The 12,938-nt window shown below is 44.2% G+C and overlaps 1 protein-coding gene across 1 annotated transcript in view; it reads left to right on the plus strand.

Moving 5' to 3' along the window:
- The first annotated feature begins 494 nt into the window (after positions 1-494).
- The window catches only part of LOC120869436 (receptor-type tyrosine-protein phosphatase T), a 400,388-nt gene continuing 387,944 nt past the window's right edge, over positions 495-12,938 (plus strand). Inside the window, exons 1-2 of the mRNA XM_040248753.1 lie at positions 495-501; positions 2,537-2,646. Coding sequence (XP_040104687.1) covers positions 495-501; positions 2,537-2,646 — 117 coding nt within the window. The remainder of the gene's footprint in view (positions 502-2,536; positions 2,647-12,938) is intronic.

A 12,938-nucleotide genomic window follows, 5' to 3' on the forward strand; every position in this document is an offset into this window, starting at 1 on the left:
TAGGAATCGACATATTCTTCTCTTTGGGGAGCCCAGAATGGTGCAAACTTTCTGGAAGGCAATCTGGTAATATGTATCAAAAGTGTTAAAGATAAAATAATCCATCTGTTTTGACCCAATAAATTAATTTCCAAGAATTATCTTAGGGACATCAGCAGAGTTGCATGCAAATACTCATTTGTAAGAATGCTTATTACAGTGTTACTTATAATCATCAAGAATTCAAACCAACTTTAATGCCCAATAATAAAGGATTGGTGACTAAAATGGGGCACATCCTGTTCTAAGCAGCCATTAAAATGCATGGCCCCAAAGAGCATCTAAGGATTTTTTAAATATTTTTTCTTTTTTTTAAATATAAATTTACTTATTTTAATTGGAGGCTAATTACTTTACAATATTGTATTGGTTTTGCCATACATTGACATGAATCTGCCATAGGATTTTTTTTAAACTGTAATTTGTTTAGCTATAAAAGAAGGTCATAACACAATATGCAAGGTAGGAGTTTAATTTTTAAAAATAAAATATGTATATGCAGAGACATAAAGTGACTAGAAAAAATATCTACAGTTACGGGGATTAGAATGGTTTTGTTCTTTTTTAAAAACCTTTTTTGTAGATTCTTAATATTCAACAAATTCTGTGTATCGTGTCTGTAATGAGAAAAACTAAATATATTTTAATTTAACAATAGGGAACTGATTGCAACATATGGCTGTGGCTATATCTAGAGAGGCATAGCATGATGATTAAGAGTATATGCTTTGAAGCTCACAGACAGGTGTTCAGTTCCCTCTTTACAACTTAAGAGCTGTATGACCTTGAGCAAGTTATTTAATTCTCTCAGCCTCGGTTCCCTTATCAGCACAAAGGAGATGATATACACTGGGCAGAGCTGTTCTGTGACTTAAATGAAATAAGGTATGTAAAAGTCTGATCAAAGAGTAAGTGCTTAGTAAAAAAAAAAAAATACCTGCTTTTATAATGCCAAAATATAGATTCCATAATGATTTACATGAATTCATGGTGCTCTAGGGAGTTATAACGGGAAGTTTGGGGAATCATTATTTTATGGTTCAGCATCGTCCAGGTTGTCATAATGATGGTGGAATTCAGCAGGAGGATGATGGCAGGAAGACTTTTCTGGGTACAGAAACTGCCCAGGAAAGGTTTTGATTTAGGGCAAAATGCTGGCAAAGGTCATTGACTCACCTATGAGTCCAGCCAGCAAATGGTTATCATGAGTCTACCTTGCGGCAGGCGTCGGAGACTCAGCAGGGAGACAAATAAGCTGCATTCCTGGAGCCTTCTAATTAGATGGCGGTTTCAAGACACATGGTTCCTGGTGGATTCAGGGATTAGGAAACTATGGAAGCACTTCCTGCAGTTGGAGAAACCTTGACAGGTTTAGAAAAATGATAGTGAAGTTCACGTTGCACTCCTCAAATACCAATCCTAAGCTAAGAATCTAATTCCAGGATCCCACCTGTTGGCAGGTCTGGGGCCTAAAGATATCCTCTTAATCCTGATCAGCTTTAGTTCCAGGATAGACTTGCTCAGAGTCTGCAGATGTAAAGCCATTGGCCTTACATGAAAACAGAAAACTGTGGCCCATGCGTCAGCTCTAACCTTTGCCTGTTTCTAAAAATGAAGGGGATTTTTTTTTGGCAGATATGCCCATTTGTTTATGGATTGTATGTGGCTGTTTTTATGTAACAAGTACCAAACTGAATAATTTCAGTAGGGACTCTATGACCCACCAAGCCTACAATATTTATTATCTGATCCTACATGGGAAGTAGATGGGGAAACAGTGGAAAGAGTGTCAGACTTTATTTTTGGGGGCTCCAAAATCACTGCAGATGGTGACTGTAGCCATGAAATTAAAAGACACTTACTCCTTGGAAGAAAAGTTATGGCCAACCTAGATAGTATATTCAAAAGCAGAGACATTACTTTGCCGACTAAGGTCCATCTAGTCAAGGCTTTGGTTTTTCCTGTGGTCACGTATGGATGTGAGAGTTGGACTGTGAAGAAGGCTGAGCACTGACGAATTGATGCTTTTGAACTGTGGTGTTGGAGAAGACTCTTGAGAGTCCCTTGGACCGCAAGGAGATCCAACCAGTCAATTCTGAAGGAGATCAACCCTGGGATTTCTTTGGAAGGAATGATGGTAAAGCTGAAACTCCAGTACTTTGGCCACCTCATGCGAAGAGTTGACTCAATGGAAAAGACTCTGATGCTGGGAGGGATTGGGGGCAGGAGGAGAAGGGGACGACAAAGGATGAGATGGCTGGATGGCATCACGGACTCGATGGGCGTGAGTCTGAGTGAACTCTGGGAGATGGTGATGGACAGGGAGGCCTGGCGTGCTGCGGTTCATGGGGTCGCAAAGGGTCAGACACAACTGAGCGACTGAACTGAACTGAACTGAACTGACAGAGTAATTTTGCTGACTCCCATTCTAGGTCATTGAGGCTGGGGAAATGAGATGAAAGGTGGCATCAGATTCCTAACTTGTTTCCTTCTGTAGTTCCAGGAGCTGTTCCTCTAGAATCCATCCAAGGGGGCCCCTTTGAGGAGAAGATCTACATCCAGTGGAAACCTCCCAATGAGACCAATGGGGTCATCACACTCTATGAGGTAAGAAGGCCACTTTGGCTGTATCACTTGGTTTTATTCAGTTTACTTCAGCCTGAAGTTGGCAGATAATACTGCATGTAGAAGCTCCATCAAAGGCACAAAGGTGAGTGAGACACAGCGAATTAATACAGAAGGTTTCTGATAGTGTGATGGGAAGCAAACACAAGGACATCAACTGAGCTGTCTTGATAGCCCTGATGACAAAGAAAATTGGGTGTATCATGCATTGATGGGATTCTTCATCTCTTTAGCAAAGGAGTCAGATTGTCCTGGCACAGCCAAAGCAGACCCAGGCCTGGCAAACTGTCCTCTGGAAAGTCATAATAGTCACATGGTGCTCATGGTACCCGTATCAGTCCCTGGGCTTCTGAAAGGATCCCAATGTCATTCTCTAAGCTAGGAGTACATCATTCTTGAGGTTTAACATTGCCTTTTGGCCAAGGCATATTGTATTGCCACCTAGGTGATAGTGTTGAAAGCCCTTCTCCCCAGATTAGCAGGGGCTTCTATCAGAGATAGAATCGAATGTCCTCGGACAAGACAAAATGCAGCCTCCCTGAAAACTTTCAAAATTAGAGCAAATGATAGAAGCTCATTGCAGAGCAAAAGCAAGTAAAGAGTAAAACTTCAGTAAGGCTGATATAGCAAAATGCTAATGGTAGGATATGGGCAGGATTGACTCTCTTCCCACCCCTTATATTCTGAGATACCATGAGACTGTGATTTGGGCACAGTAGAAACACACAGCTTTGCAGATGGAAGGGCATGGAAGCTGAAGCTGGAAGGGTGAAGTCTGCTGTCCTTGTACCTCTACCTCAGTCTCAAGGGACCCTTGGCAGGTTCTTCCTCTCTTTAAACCTCAGTTTGCTTATCTATAAGATTGCGGGGTGGGGGAGCAGTGTTAATTGTTGCTTCAGGGCTTCTCTGAGGAGTCTGGGGGGGAAAGGTGATAAGCATCCCAGGCTGAAATGCACTATAAGCTCATGGAGGGACTAAAGACTCTGGGTGCTTGTGCAGAAGGGTACACCTGTTGAGAGTGAGTCTTAGGAAGAATATCACTGCCATAAGGGAAGATGAACTCTGGGGAGGAAAGTCAAAGCGTATTGATGAGGGAGAAATATTCAGGGTGAATCTGATGGACACAGAGATTATCTGGAGAGACCCAGACAGACCTAAGAGCTCTCTGAAGGAGAAAGCTATCAGTCATGTACAGGGTGCTGGAGAAAACGCCTTCAGGAAACACCTTATGCCACTCCACTCAGTGTTTCTGGAAGCAGAGCTCTCTAACATCTCCGTCTTGGACCATGGGGTTGGGAGAAGCATCTTTCCTGGGGATGGTGCTGAACGAGAGAGGGTTTTCATACTGATGGACCTTGCCTGGGACACATTCATGACTTTATCAGGGAAGAGGGCGACTGGACAGTCAACTAAAATGAAGCCCAGTCATTTAAAAGCTACACAGTGTTCTTTGTAAAGCACAGGGCGCACATTCACATACACGTAGATGAGCTAGAGATATACCACCTGCTCTTTGTAAAGCAGAGGAAAAGGGCCCAGGACTTAAAGAGATAAAGCGCTTGGTGGTGTTATATAAATAGCTCTCAGTGGCAGATGCTGAAGACTTTTGGAATTCACAGACCAGTAAAACCTCAAATGTTGTGGGGGAACCAACATACAGTATTTTACCATGTTTTATTAACATCATTTTACAAAAGACAATTACAAAAATATAGAAAGTACATGATCTCAGAATAAAAGGCAGTCCTTTAAATTGAATAAATTTAACTTTATGGGCAATTCATTATGATCACCTTAGTTTTTTTCTCATTTTGCCTTGAATTGAGGACACTTCTGGCATTAAAAGATCCTAGTTCTTGTACCTACCTGCATTTGGAAACACTGGTTGAGGCTATGCTACAGGTAGAGGCATATCCCTATACAGATTTTTTTTTTTCCTCAGGAGAAGTATCCCTCTTGCTCTAATCGGATTATGCACTGGGCTTGGTTATTAAACTCTTGATGATAATTCCACAATAAGAAGAAATAGATGAGAGAGAACAAAGAGCAAGCATAACTGTGAGTTAGACACTGTTTGAGCAGTAAATGCCCTGAAGGTATTACCCAAGTCAGGTTAGGCTTCTCGCTGCTCCAAAGCCTGTGCTCAAGAGAAAAACACTGGTTGGAAAGAGAAGGTTGGTTTACTCAGGAGGCTGCTAAACTGGGGGAGAAGGCAGACTCATGTCCAAAAGCCACTTCCCCCTGCAAATTAGGGAGGAAGAGCTCTTAAAGAGGAGTTTCAGGAGTGTATAAGTGGAAAGAGGAAATTATGTGCAGGAAAGCACAGTGATCTCTGATAATCATCTTAGAATTGGTCATGTTGGTCATGGGGTGGTTGATTGGCATACTGATTTTTTTTTTTTTTTTTTTTCCTATTCATTCATCTGTTGGGCTGTGCATTAGTTGCACTATGTGGAATCTACTTCCCTGACCGGTGATCAAACCTGGGCCCTGCTGGGAGGAGAGTCTTAGCCCCTGGCCAGGGAAGTCCCCAAGTTAATTGTTTTAAGGACAAATAATCTTCAGTTCTAGGGTCAGTTTGTTCCCATTTCCTTGAGGCCAGTTCTTGGAAGTATGTGGGGTGGATCAGCTTATGTCATGACTGCAATCTGGCCATCATATATTAAGTTAACTTCTTCTACCTGGTGAGGGTTTCGGTATCTGAATAATAATTCAAAGAATGTAGGTCAGAATACTATCTGTTGGCTCTTGAGGAAGGACTCAAGGTCCTTGACTTTGCTTAATGGCGAAACTCTTATTACTTTGCCTTAGTTGACTGCATTCCTTTGTTTCTGCATTTCCTCAGTTCTTTGATCAAATTTATTCTTTGGCTACAGTTTTTCTACAGACATGAGCCAGGCACATAATATGGTGGGAGTGGGGGAGGGGCAGGTTCAGTCTTGGGAAGGCCCCATAGGGCCCTACTCTGTTAGGAAAGTGAGGACACGATATATATCATACCTGGTCAGGAGCTGCAGGCACAGAGGTGCACCCGGGTGAGAACAGCGCCCCCTTCTTTGCACTTCTTTGTGAGCCCAGTGCCTTGTGAATGTTCAAAGACCAGTTGCTGAGATGCTGGCTTTCCTATGAGAGTGCTCTACTAGAAACAGCTGTGGTGAGAAAACTTCATGTAATTTCTTGGCTGCTCCTTGGGCTATAATAGAGACCCAGAGCTGCCACTGTCTGACTTGCTTGAGCATTTAAGGTTTCCTTGTGGGAACATGCCAAAGTTCTTGGAAGGGACCTAAGGGATGATGACCTGAAGGGAGGACCTGGGCTTAGGCCTTGACCGTAAACGTGGCTGAGACCATGTGTGTCACAAGCCAGTGAAGCCTCAGAAGGTAAGAATGTTGAGGTCAGGCAGCCTAGATGTAAATCCCTTGCTGTGTAAACTGGGGTACATTAAGTAACTGCTCATTTATACTGCTTCATAAATGCAAATATATGTTTAGTACTGTGTTTGGCGTTTAGAAATAGCACTGATAAATGTTAACTCTTAACATTACATAAAAATGAGGCAATGGAGCCTTGGAGAGATGAAATGTAAAGACCAAGGGTATACAACCCTTGGGTCCTGAATTCAAGTGTGAATGTCTTGCCTCTTTCTCAGTGTGATCCATGGACCAGCAGGGTTGGCTCTATCTGGAAGCTGGTTAGAAATACATCTTAGATCTTGCAAGACTTCCTGAATCAGAGTTTTCATTTTAACAAGATCCCTAGGTGATTCGTATGGGCATTAAAAAAGTTTGAGAAGCACTTCTCTAGACTTCACTATTCTTTAGAAAGTTTCAGGACTTCCTTGGTGGTACAATGGATAAGAATCCACCTGCCAATGCAAGGGACATGGGTTTTATCCATGGGTCAGGAGGATTCCACGTGCCATGGAGTAGCTAAGCTTGTGTGCCACAACTACTGAGCCTATGTGCCGCAGCTGCTAAAGTCCAGGCGCCTAGAGTCCATTCTGCACAACAGGAGAGGCCACCATGATGAGACGCCTGCATCCCTCAATGAGGAGTAGCCCCCATTCGCTGGAACTGGACTAGAGAAAGCCTGCACATAGCAGCGAAGACTGAGCAGCCAAATAAATAAATAAAGTTTCAGCAACTGATAAGAGAGTAGGTCCTTCTGACCAGAAAGGTGGGGCATCTCCTCCTCTCAGCTCAACCCAGTCCTGCCTCAGACAGTAAGCAGGAGACCTTGTTTTTAAAGACATTTATAACAGAATACGTGTTTATGAGGCAATTTCCAAATTTAATTAGATGAAACCAATTTGATTTTTTTAAATGAGGTTCTGGTTGTAATTTCTAGAGAGAAATCCATAAATTACAAATCACCCTCTCCTGTTCTCAAAAAGTTTGTTTTGTGGCAAAGAAAAATCAGACAATACAAGTGGAAGAGAAATCCAGGATTGTCAGTACCGACTGTGTACAGCCTTGGACTCCAAAAGGCAAAAGCCAAACAAATGAGGGAGTGAAGAAGAGTTGTGACTTTATAAATAGTGTAAAAATTGTTAATTGCAGCAGGTCTAACTAGTATGTCATATATTAAGATTAAACTTCCTTTCCCATGGGTCCATACCACTTCCTGAACCACTTTTCCCCTCCCCCAGAAAAAAAAAAAAGGCGGGGAGTGGCTTCCCAGGTGGCCCTAGTGTAAAGGACCCGCCTGCCAATGCTGCAGTACCCAAGAGAGGCAAGTGCGATCCCTGGGTTGAAAGGTCCCCTGGAGAAGGAAGTGGCAGCCCACTCCAGTATTCCTGCCTGGAGCATCCTATGGACAGAGGAGCCTGGCGGGCTACAGAATGGACATGACGGAGTGACTGAGCCCACACATGAGTCCGAGTCTTGGCCCATCCTTGGACCGTTCTGCCCTCCAGAATCAGAATGGCTGTGATTATGTTCTCTGGGCTTCAGTCCCCTCTTTGTAACATGAAGGTGTCATACTGTTCTAGGGTAAAAGTCAAGAGAAAAATAAATCTATATCAGACCCACAGAACCAAAGTTTTATACCTCATTTTGTATTGGCTCCACTGTTCAAACTGTGCCTGTGGCCAGAGATTCAAAGCCAAAGCAGCCGTGATGCTCACTTGAAGGACAGTAGCCAGTGTGCAAAGGCCCTGCGGTAGAATGACTGGCTTGTTTGAGAAAAGGAAGGAGGTCAGAGTGACTGAACCCTGGTGAGCAGGGTGGACAATGATGAGGCCATGCGGGGAGGGGCTGGGCAGGGTCAGACGATGCAGGGTTTCTAGAGTCTGCGCTTTCTCCTGAGAGGAACAGAACACCCAAGGAGGATTTTAAGCAGAGAAATGAAGGAATCAGATTTACATTCCTAAAAGACCACCTGGCTGTTGTGTGAATAATGGCCCTGGGCACCTAAGCATCTCAGGAACACTTGGGAAATCTGCCAGGAGGCAAGGATATTGAACTCATGTATGATACTGCAGTGTTGTTGTCTGGGAAATTGCATGCTGGGCGGGCTACTGTCCATGGGGTTGCAGAAGAGACGGGACTTAGTGACTCAGCCCCAGCAATAGATACTGCAGTGAGGGCTCAACTATTTATTGGAAGACCCTGCATCCAGGTGGAAGAGGGAAAAACTTTGTCACATCTGCTTCTTCCTTGCTGCCTCTTTGTGGGCTTGGATGGCTTCCTTTAAGGCAGTAAAGATAAGATAGGGAGTTCTTATCTTGAAGAGCTCCTTGGAGCCAAGACTGTTAGATTCTGGCCTCTAGCCCTAAGGGCTGGGAGCTGAAACTGAAGCTCTAATACTCTGGCCACCTGATGTGAAGAGCTGACTCATTAGAAAAGACCCTGATGCTGGGAACCATTGAAGGCAGGAGGAGAAAGGGATGACAGAATACAAAATGGTTGGATGGCATCACTGACTCAATGGACATGAGTTTGAGCAAGCTCCAGGAGATGGTGAAGGACAGGGAAGCATGGTGTGCTGCAGTCCGTGGCGTCGCAAAGAGTTGGACAGGACTGAGTGACTGAAAAACAATAGCAATCCCTAAGGGCTGGAAGTCCAGTGGCTTACCTGATGCTACCCCAGAACCATGCAGCAGCTGATTCTTCAGCAGCCACGCCCTCTCTCCCTGCCCACTGGAGCCACCCTCGCCTCTACTGCAAGCAGCTTGTATCAGAATGCATGGTCCCAGGCCTCAGATCTCAGCAAGGTGACAGAGAGTGCCTGGAGAAAGGTCACATCAAAGGCCTCATGTCTACACACCAGCAAATCAGTCTCACCTACGAGCAGGTCAGACATGCAGTACCTCAGGCCTCAACTCAGACCCACTGAATTAGAGCCTGTGTGTTAACCAGATGATACACACATATGACAGTGGGAGAAGCTCTGGTCTAAGACACTTCCTAAAGTGTCCTAATCTGGATCTGGAGAGCTCTGCTTGACACAGACCCACAGTCCTTGGGTGAGTAATGTGGCCACTAAATGAACTGAGGGATGTGCCTGCTTACAAGGGATCCAAAGAGCTGAGACTTTGACCAGCAATGTGAAAACCATACTGTTTGCATAGACTCTTCTGGAACCCTGCTTGGGTCTTCCCTTGTGCCTCAGACAGTAAAGAGTGTGTCTGTAGTGTGGGAGACACAGGTTTGATCCCTGTGTCGGGAAGATCCCCTGGAGAAGTACATGGCAACCCACTCCAGTATTCTTGCCTGAAAAATCCCATGGACAGAGGAGCCTGGTGGGCTACAGTTCATGGGATTGCAAAGTGTTGGACACAACTGATGGACTAATACATACACAGGGCGTCCCGATCAGGGCCTGTATGTGAAGAGGGCTGGCACCGCCCTTTCCACTCCAATTCTGCTCTTGTGCATGACAGGACTCCCTGAAAGCAGACCAGGCAACTGCAGACAGGCTCACACAGCCCAATGTGGTCACAGGGGAAACAGTCCAGCCAAACAGTTGCCTAAAAGCTCCTCAGTAAAATCATTTAGAGGCAAGCTGTTCAGAGTTCACGAAAAACAGTAATCAATACGTGTTTCAATTCAATTAGTTTTTCTCGTCTCTGTCCAAAAATAAATATCACACAGTGTGAGGGAATTGGGCCAGAAGATGTTACACTGGCAACTGGGTTAACGATGTGTGAAAATATTTAAAATGCAGACATGTGAAGCTTCCCAGTAAGCCTTTATGTTTAGCAGTCAAAATCACCAAGTTTCTAATTACAGTGTATAAATCTGAGAAGCTTAAACGGAATGAGAGGACCCTAATGAAGCAGGAATGGGTGTCTTGATTATGCTAGCGTTGATTGACATTTATCTTGCAAGCTATTCTAGGCGCCTGGTGTTCAGAGTTAAATAAAACACAGACTTCGCCTCCATAAAACAATGTGGCCTTCCTGTGCCGAAGCCCCTTTGCAAGGTAGGCTAGGTCAGAGGGTCATCGATATTTTTCTGGCATACAGATGGTTGCATTTGCTCTGAACAGAAAGCACAGGCCCCAGGAATCAGCATTCCATGAGAGAGCATTGCAAGAAAGCTGAATGCATGTTCTGAGCTAGAAAGTAGTTCTGAACAGGACTGGGGCAGACACGTGTTGATGGAGACAGGGGCTGCTGTATGGATGAGCTCAGAGCAAGCTCTTAGAGGTGCCGGGAGGTGCTGGCTTCATGTGGCTGCTCAGACTTACCTCTTCCTCCCCTTTGGCTTGGCCACGGTGGCCTCTCAGGGCTCACTTACCCCAGGCATGCAGATGGCTCTGGTCCATAGAAGGTCAGTAGGGAGAATGGGATGTGGTCATTGATGGGCAGGAGGCCCTAGAGGCAGGAAATGGAAAACCCAGCCCAAAGCAAGAATTTGCATAATTCAAGCCAGATTTCAGTTAATTAGGATGCATAGTTTGCATAATGCAGGCAGCTAGTGGGTATAAATTGAGTCAAGCTGGTAACCAGGAAAAAAGCTTTTGTTTCTTCTGAATTCTTGAAGCCATAAATGTAGGAATCACCATTCTTCCCCACTTGCAACACATCAAATGCTCTAGAAAGTTCTATCTCTTCTTCTGCTAGTATAGACAAAGGTCAGGCCCCATCTTCAGCACCACCACGTTCTGAACACTCATCTGATGCCTAAACCACTTTAGAACTTCTTTGCGCATGCTGCGTCTGCACTTCCCTATTTTACTTCCCCACACTGTACCCAAACAGAACATCTTGGAAGGTAAATGCAGTCATGTTGCTTCTCTGCTTTTGCCTGAGCTTAATTTTGAAGCCTTGAATGGTCTGGCCCCTCTAACCTCATTCTGTGCCTCTCCTCCCGCTGTTTTCCGTGTACCAACTCCTCTAGCTTTCTAACACTTTCTCAAGCTGATTGAGTTCTTTGCAGCCCATGTGATTGCCGCATTTTGTTAATGTCATCTCTTCTGCCTAGAATACTTTTCTACTTCATATTTCTTAGGTTCCTACCTATTCTTTACCCCCAAGAGGCTTTTACCCTGAACTCTCCACTTTATGAAGCAGTTTTCTTATTTCTGTCATATTATTTTCACAATCTGCACTCATTTGTTGGTATGCTTTAGTATCATCTAATCCCCTACTGGACTTCAACCTCATAAGGCTATGGGCCATGTGATGGTTACGGTATGTATCATCTTGGCTGGGCCACGAGGCCCAGATAGGTCAAACATTATTCTAGATGTTTTTGTGAGGGTGTTTTTGGATGAGTAGACTTTGAGTGAACCAGATTGTCCTCCATAATGTGGGTGGGCCTCATCTAATCAGCTGAAGCTCAGAATAGCACAAAAGACTGAGCTCCCCTAAGCTAGATGGTACTTGCCCACAGTCGGCCTTCCGAATTGAATTGTGACACTAGCTCTTCCCTAGTTCCTCAGCCTGATGGCCTTTGGTCCTGAACTGATACTGGCCATATTTATTTTTGCTTTTCAGTGTGTCCTCCAGTACTCTTGCCTGGAAAATCCCATGGACGGAGGAGCCTGGTGGGCTGCAGTCCATGGGGTTGCTAAGAGTCGGACACGACTGAGCGACTTCACTTTCACTTTTCACTTTGATGCATTGGAGAAGGAAATGGCAACCCACTCCAGTGTTCTTGCCTGGAGAATCCCAGGGATGGGGGAGCCTGGTGGGCTGCCGTCCATGGGATCGCATAGAGTCAGACTCGACTGAAGCGACTTAGCAGCAGCAGCAGAATCTAAAAGAAAGTTTGCACATAACACGTGCTCAATAAATATTACTTATATGAATGTGTGGATTTGTACTTTATCTTGATAAGGGATAGTGGTGAAATCTTTGTCTAACAAGTTTAGTGATTCTCACGCCTGGCTGAAGATTCAGAATCATACCTTGACAACCTCCAAACATATCGATAAATACATATGTAGGTAGACACATAAATGGTTGGGTTTAGGCATCATTACATTCCAGATAAATCAGAATCTCTGGGGGTGAGGTTCTATCCAAATGGGCTTTTTAAGAAGTGCTTTGGGACGTTTTACTGTCCATCCAAGTTTGGGAAGAAGTACTGCATAGCATGAATTCAGTCAATGCACTCTGATACATTATCCCAGACAAATACCTGCCAAATAAACACAGCCGTGACTCTAGCTTTACCCTGCCTTTATTTTTCACTCTTTTGGAATTCAAGACTGTCTGATGTTACACTATAAACAACTCTCATGCCCATGCAGGTGCTGGGCACTAGTTATTTTAAGGCTCAAATTCATGACCCACTAGCCTTTTCCTCTCAAGATTGCTAAACAAACAATTTGTGGAATAATTGAAGACACACAAGGCCGTATTGGTCTGTCAGTATCCTTTTGCATTTCACAAATGGCATCTTGCAGCTCTGGCGTCAGACTTTACCTTACAAATATTTTCCCCTCTCCTTTTACGGTAGAAGTTAGTTCTGTTGTTTATTTGTGAGATTTAAAAAAGATTTATATATACACAAAAAGCTTCATAGATTTGCCCAGAGGCTTTTCCAGAGTCTTAAAACTCAGAGCCCTGGGATGTCAAGGAACCATTTTTCCTAACCCTCAGTCCATCATTCAACCTCCATAGGATGTTTCTCTTCCAGAGACTTGAAAAATGCAGGCATCCCTGGATAGAAGCCATACATAGGTCTGCTGGGCTGACAGGTCGGTTGACAGGTGTTTCAACAGAAACAGCTCTGGGTTGAAAAGAATGATTTCTGGCACTCTGTGTCTAGAAGGAAGTTGCGTTCTGATGTGAATAAGTTGCATTTATGTAAGTGGGACCA

The sequence above is a fragment of the Oryx dammah genome, unplaced genomic scaffold (assembly GCF_014754425.2).
Source record: "Oryx dammah isolate SB20612 unplaced genomic scaffold, SCBI_Odam_1.1 HiC_scaffold_10, whole genome shotgun sequence".
NCBI lineage: Eukaryota > Metazoa > Chordata > Mammalia > Artiodactyla > Bovidae > Oryx > Oryx dammah.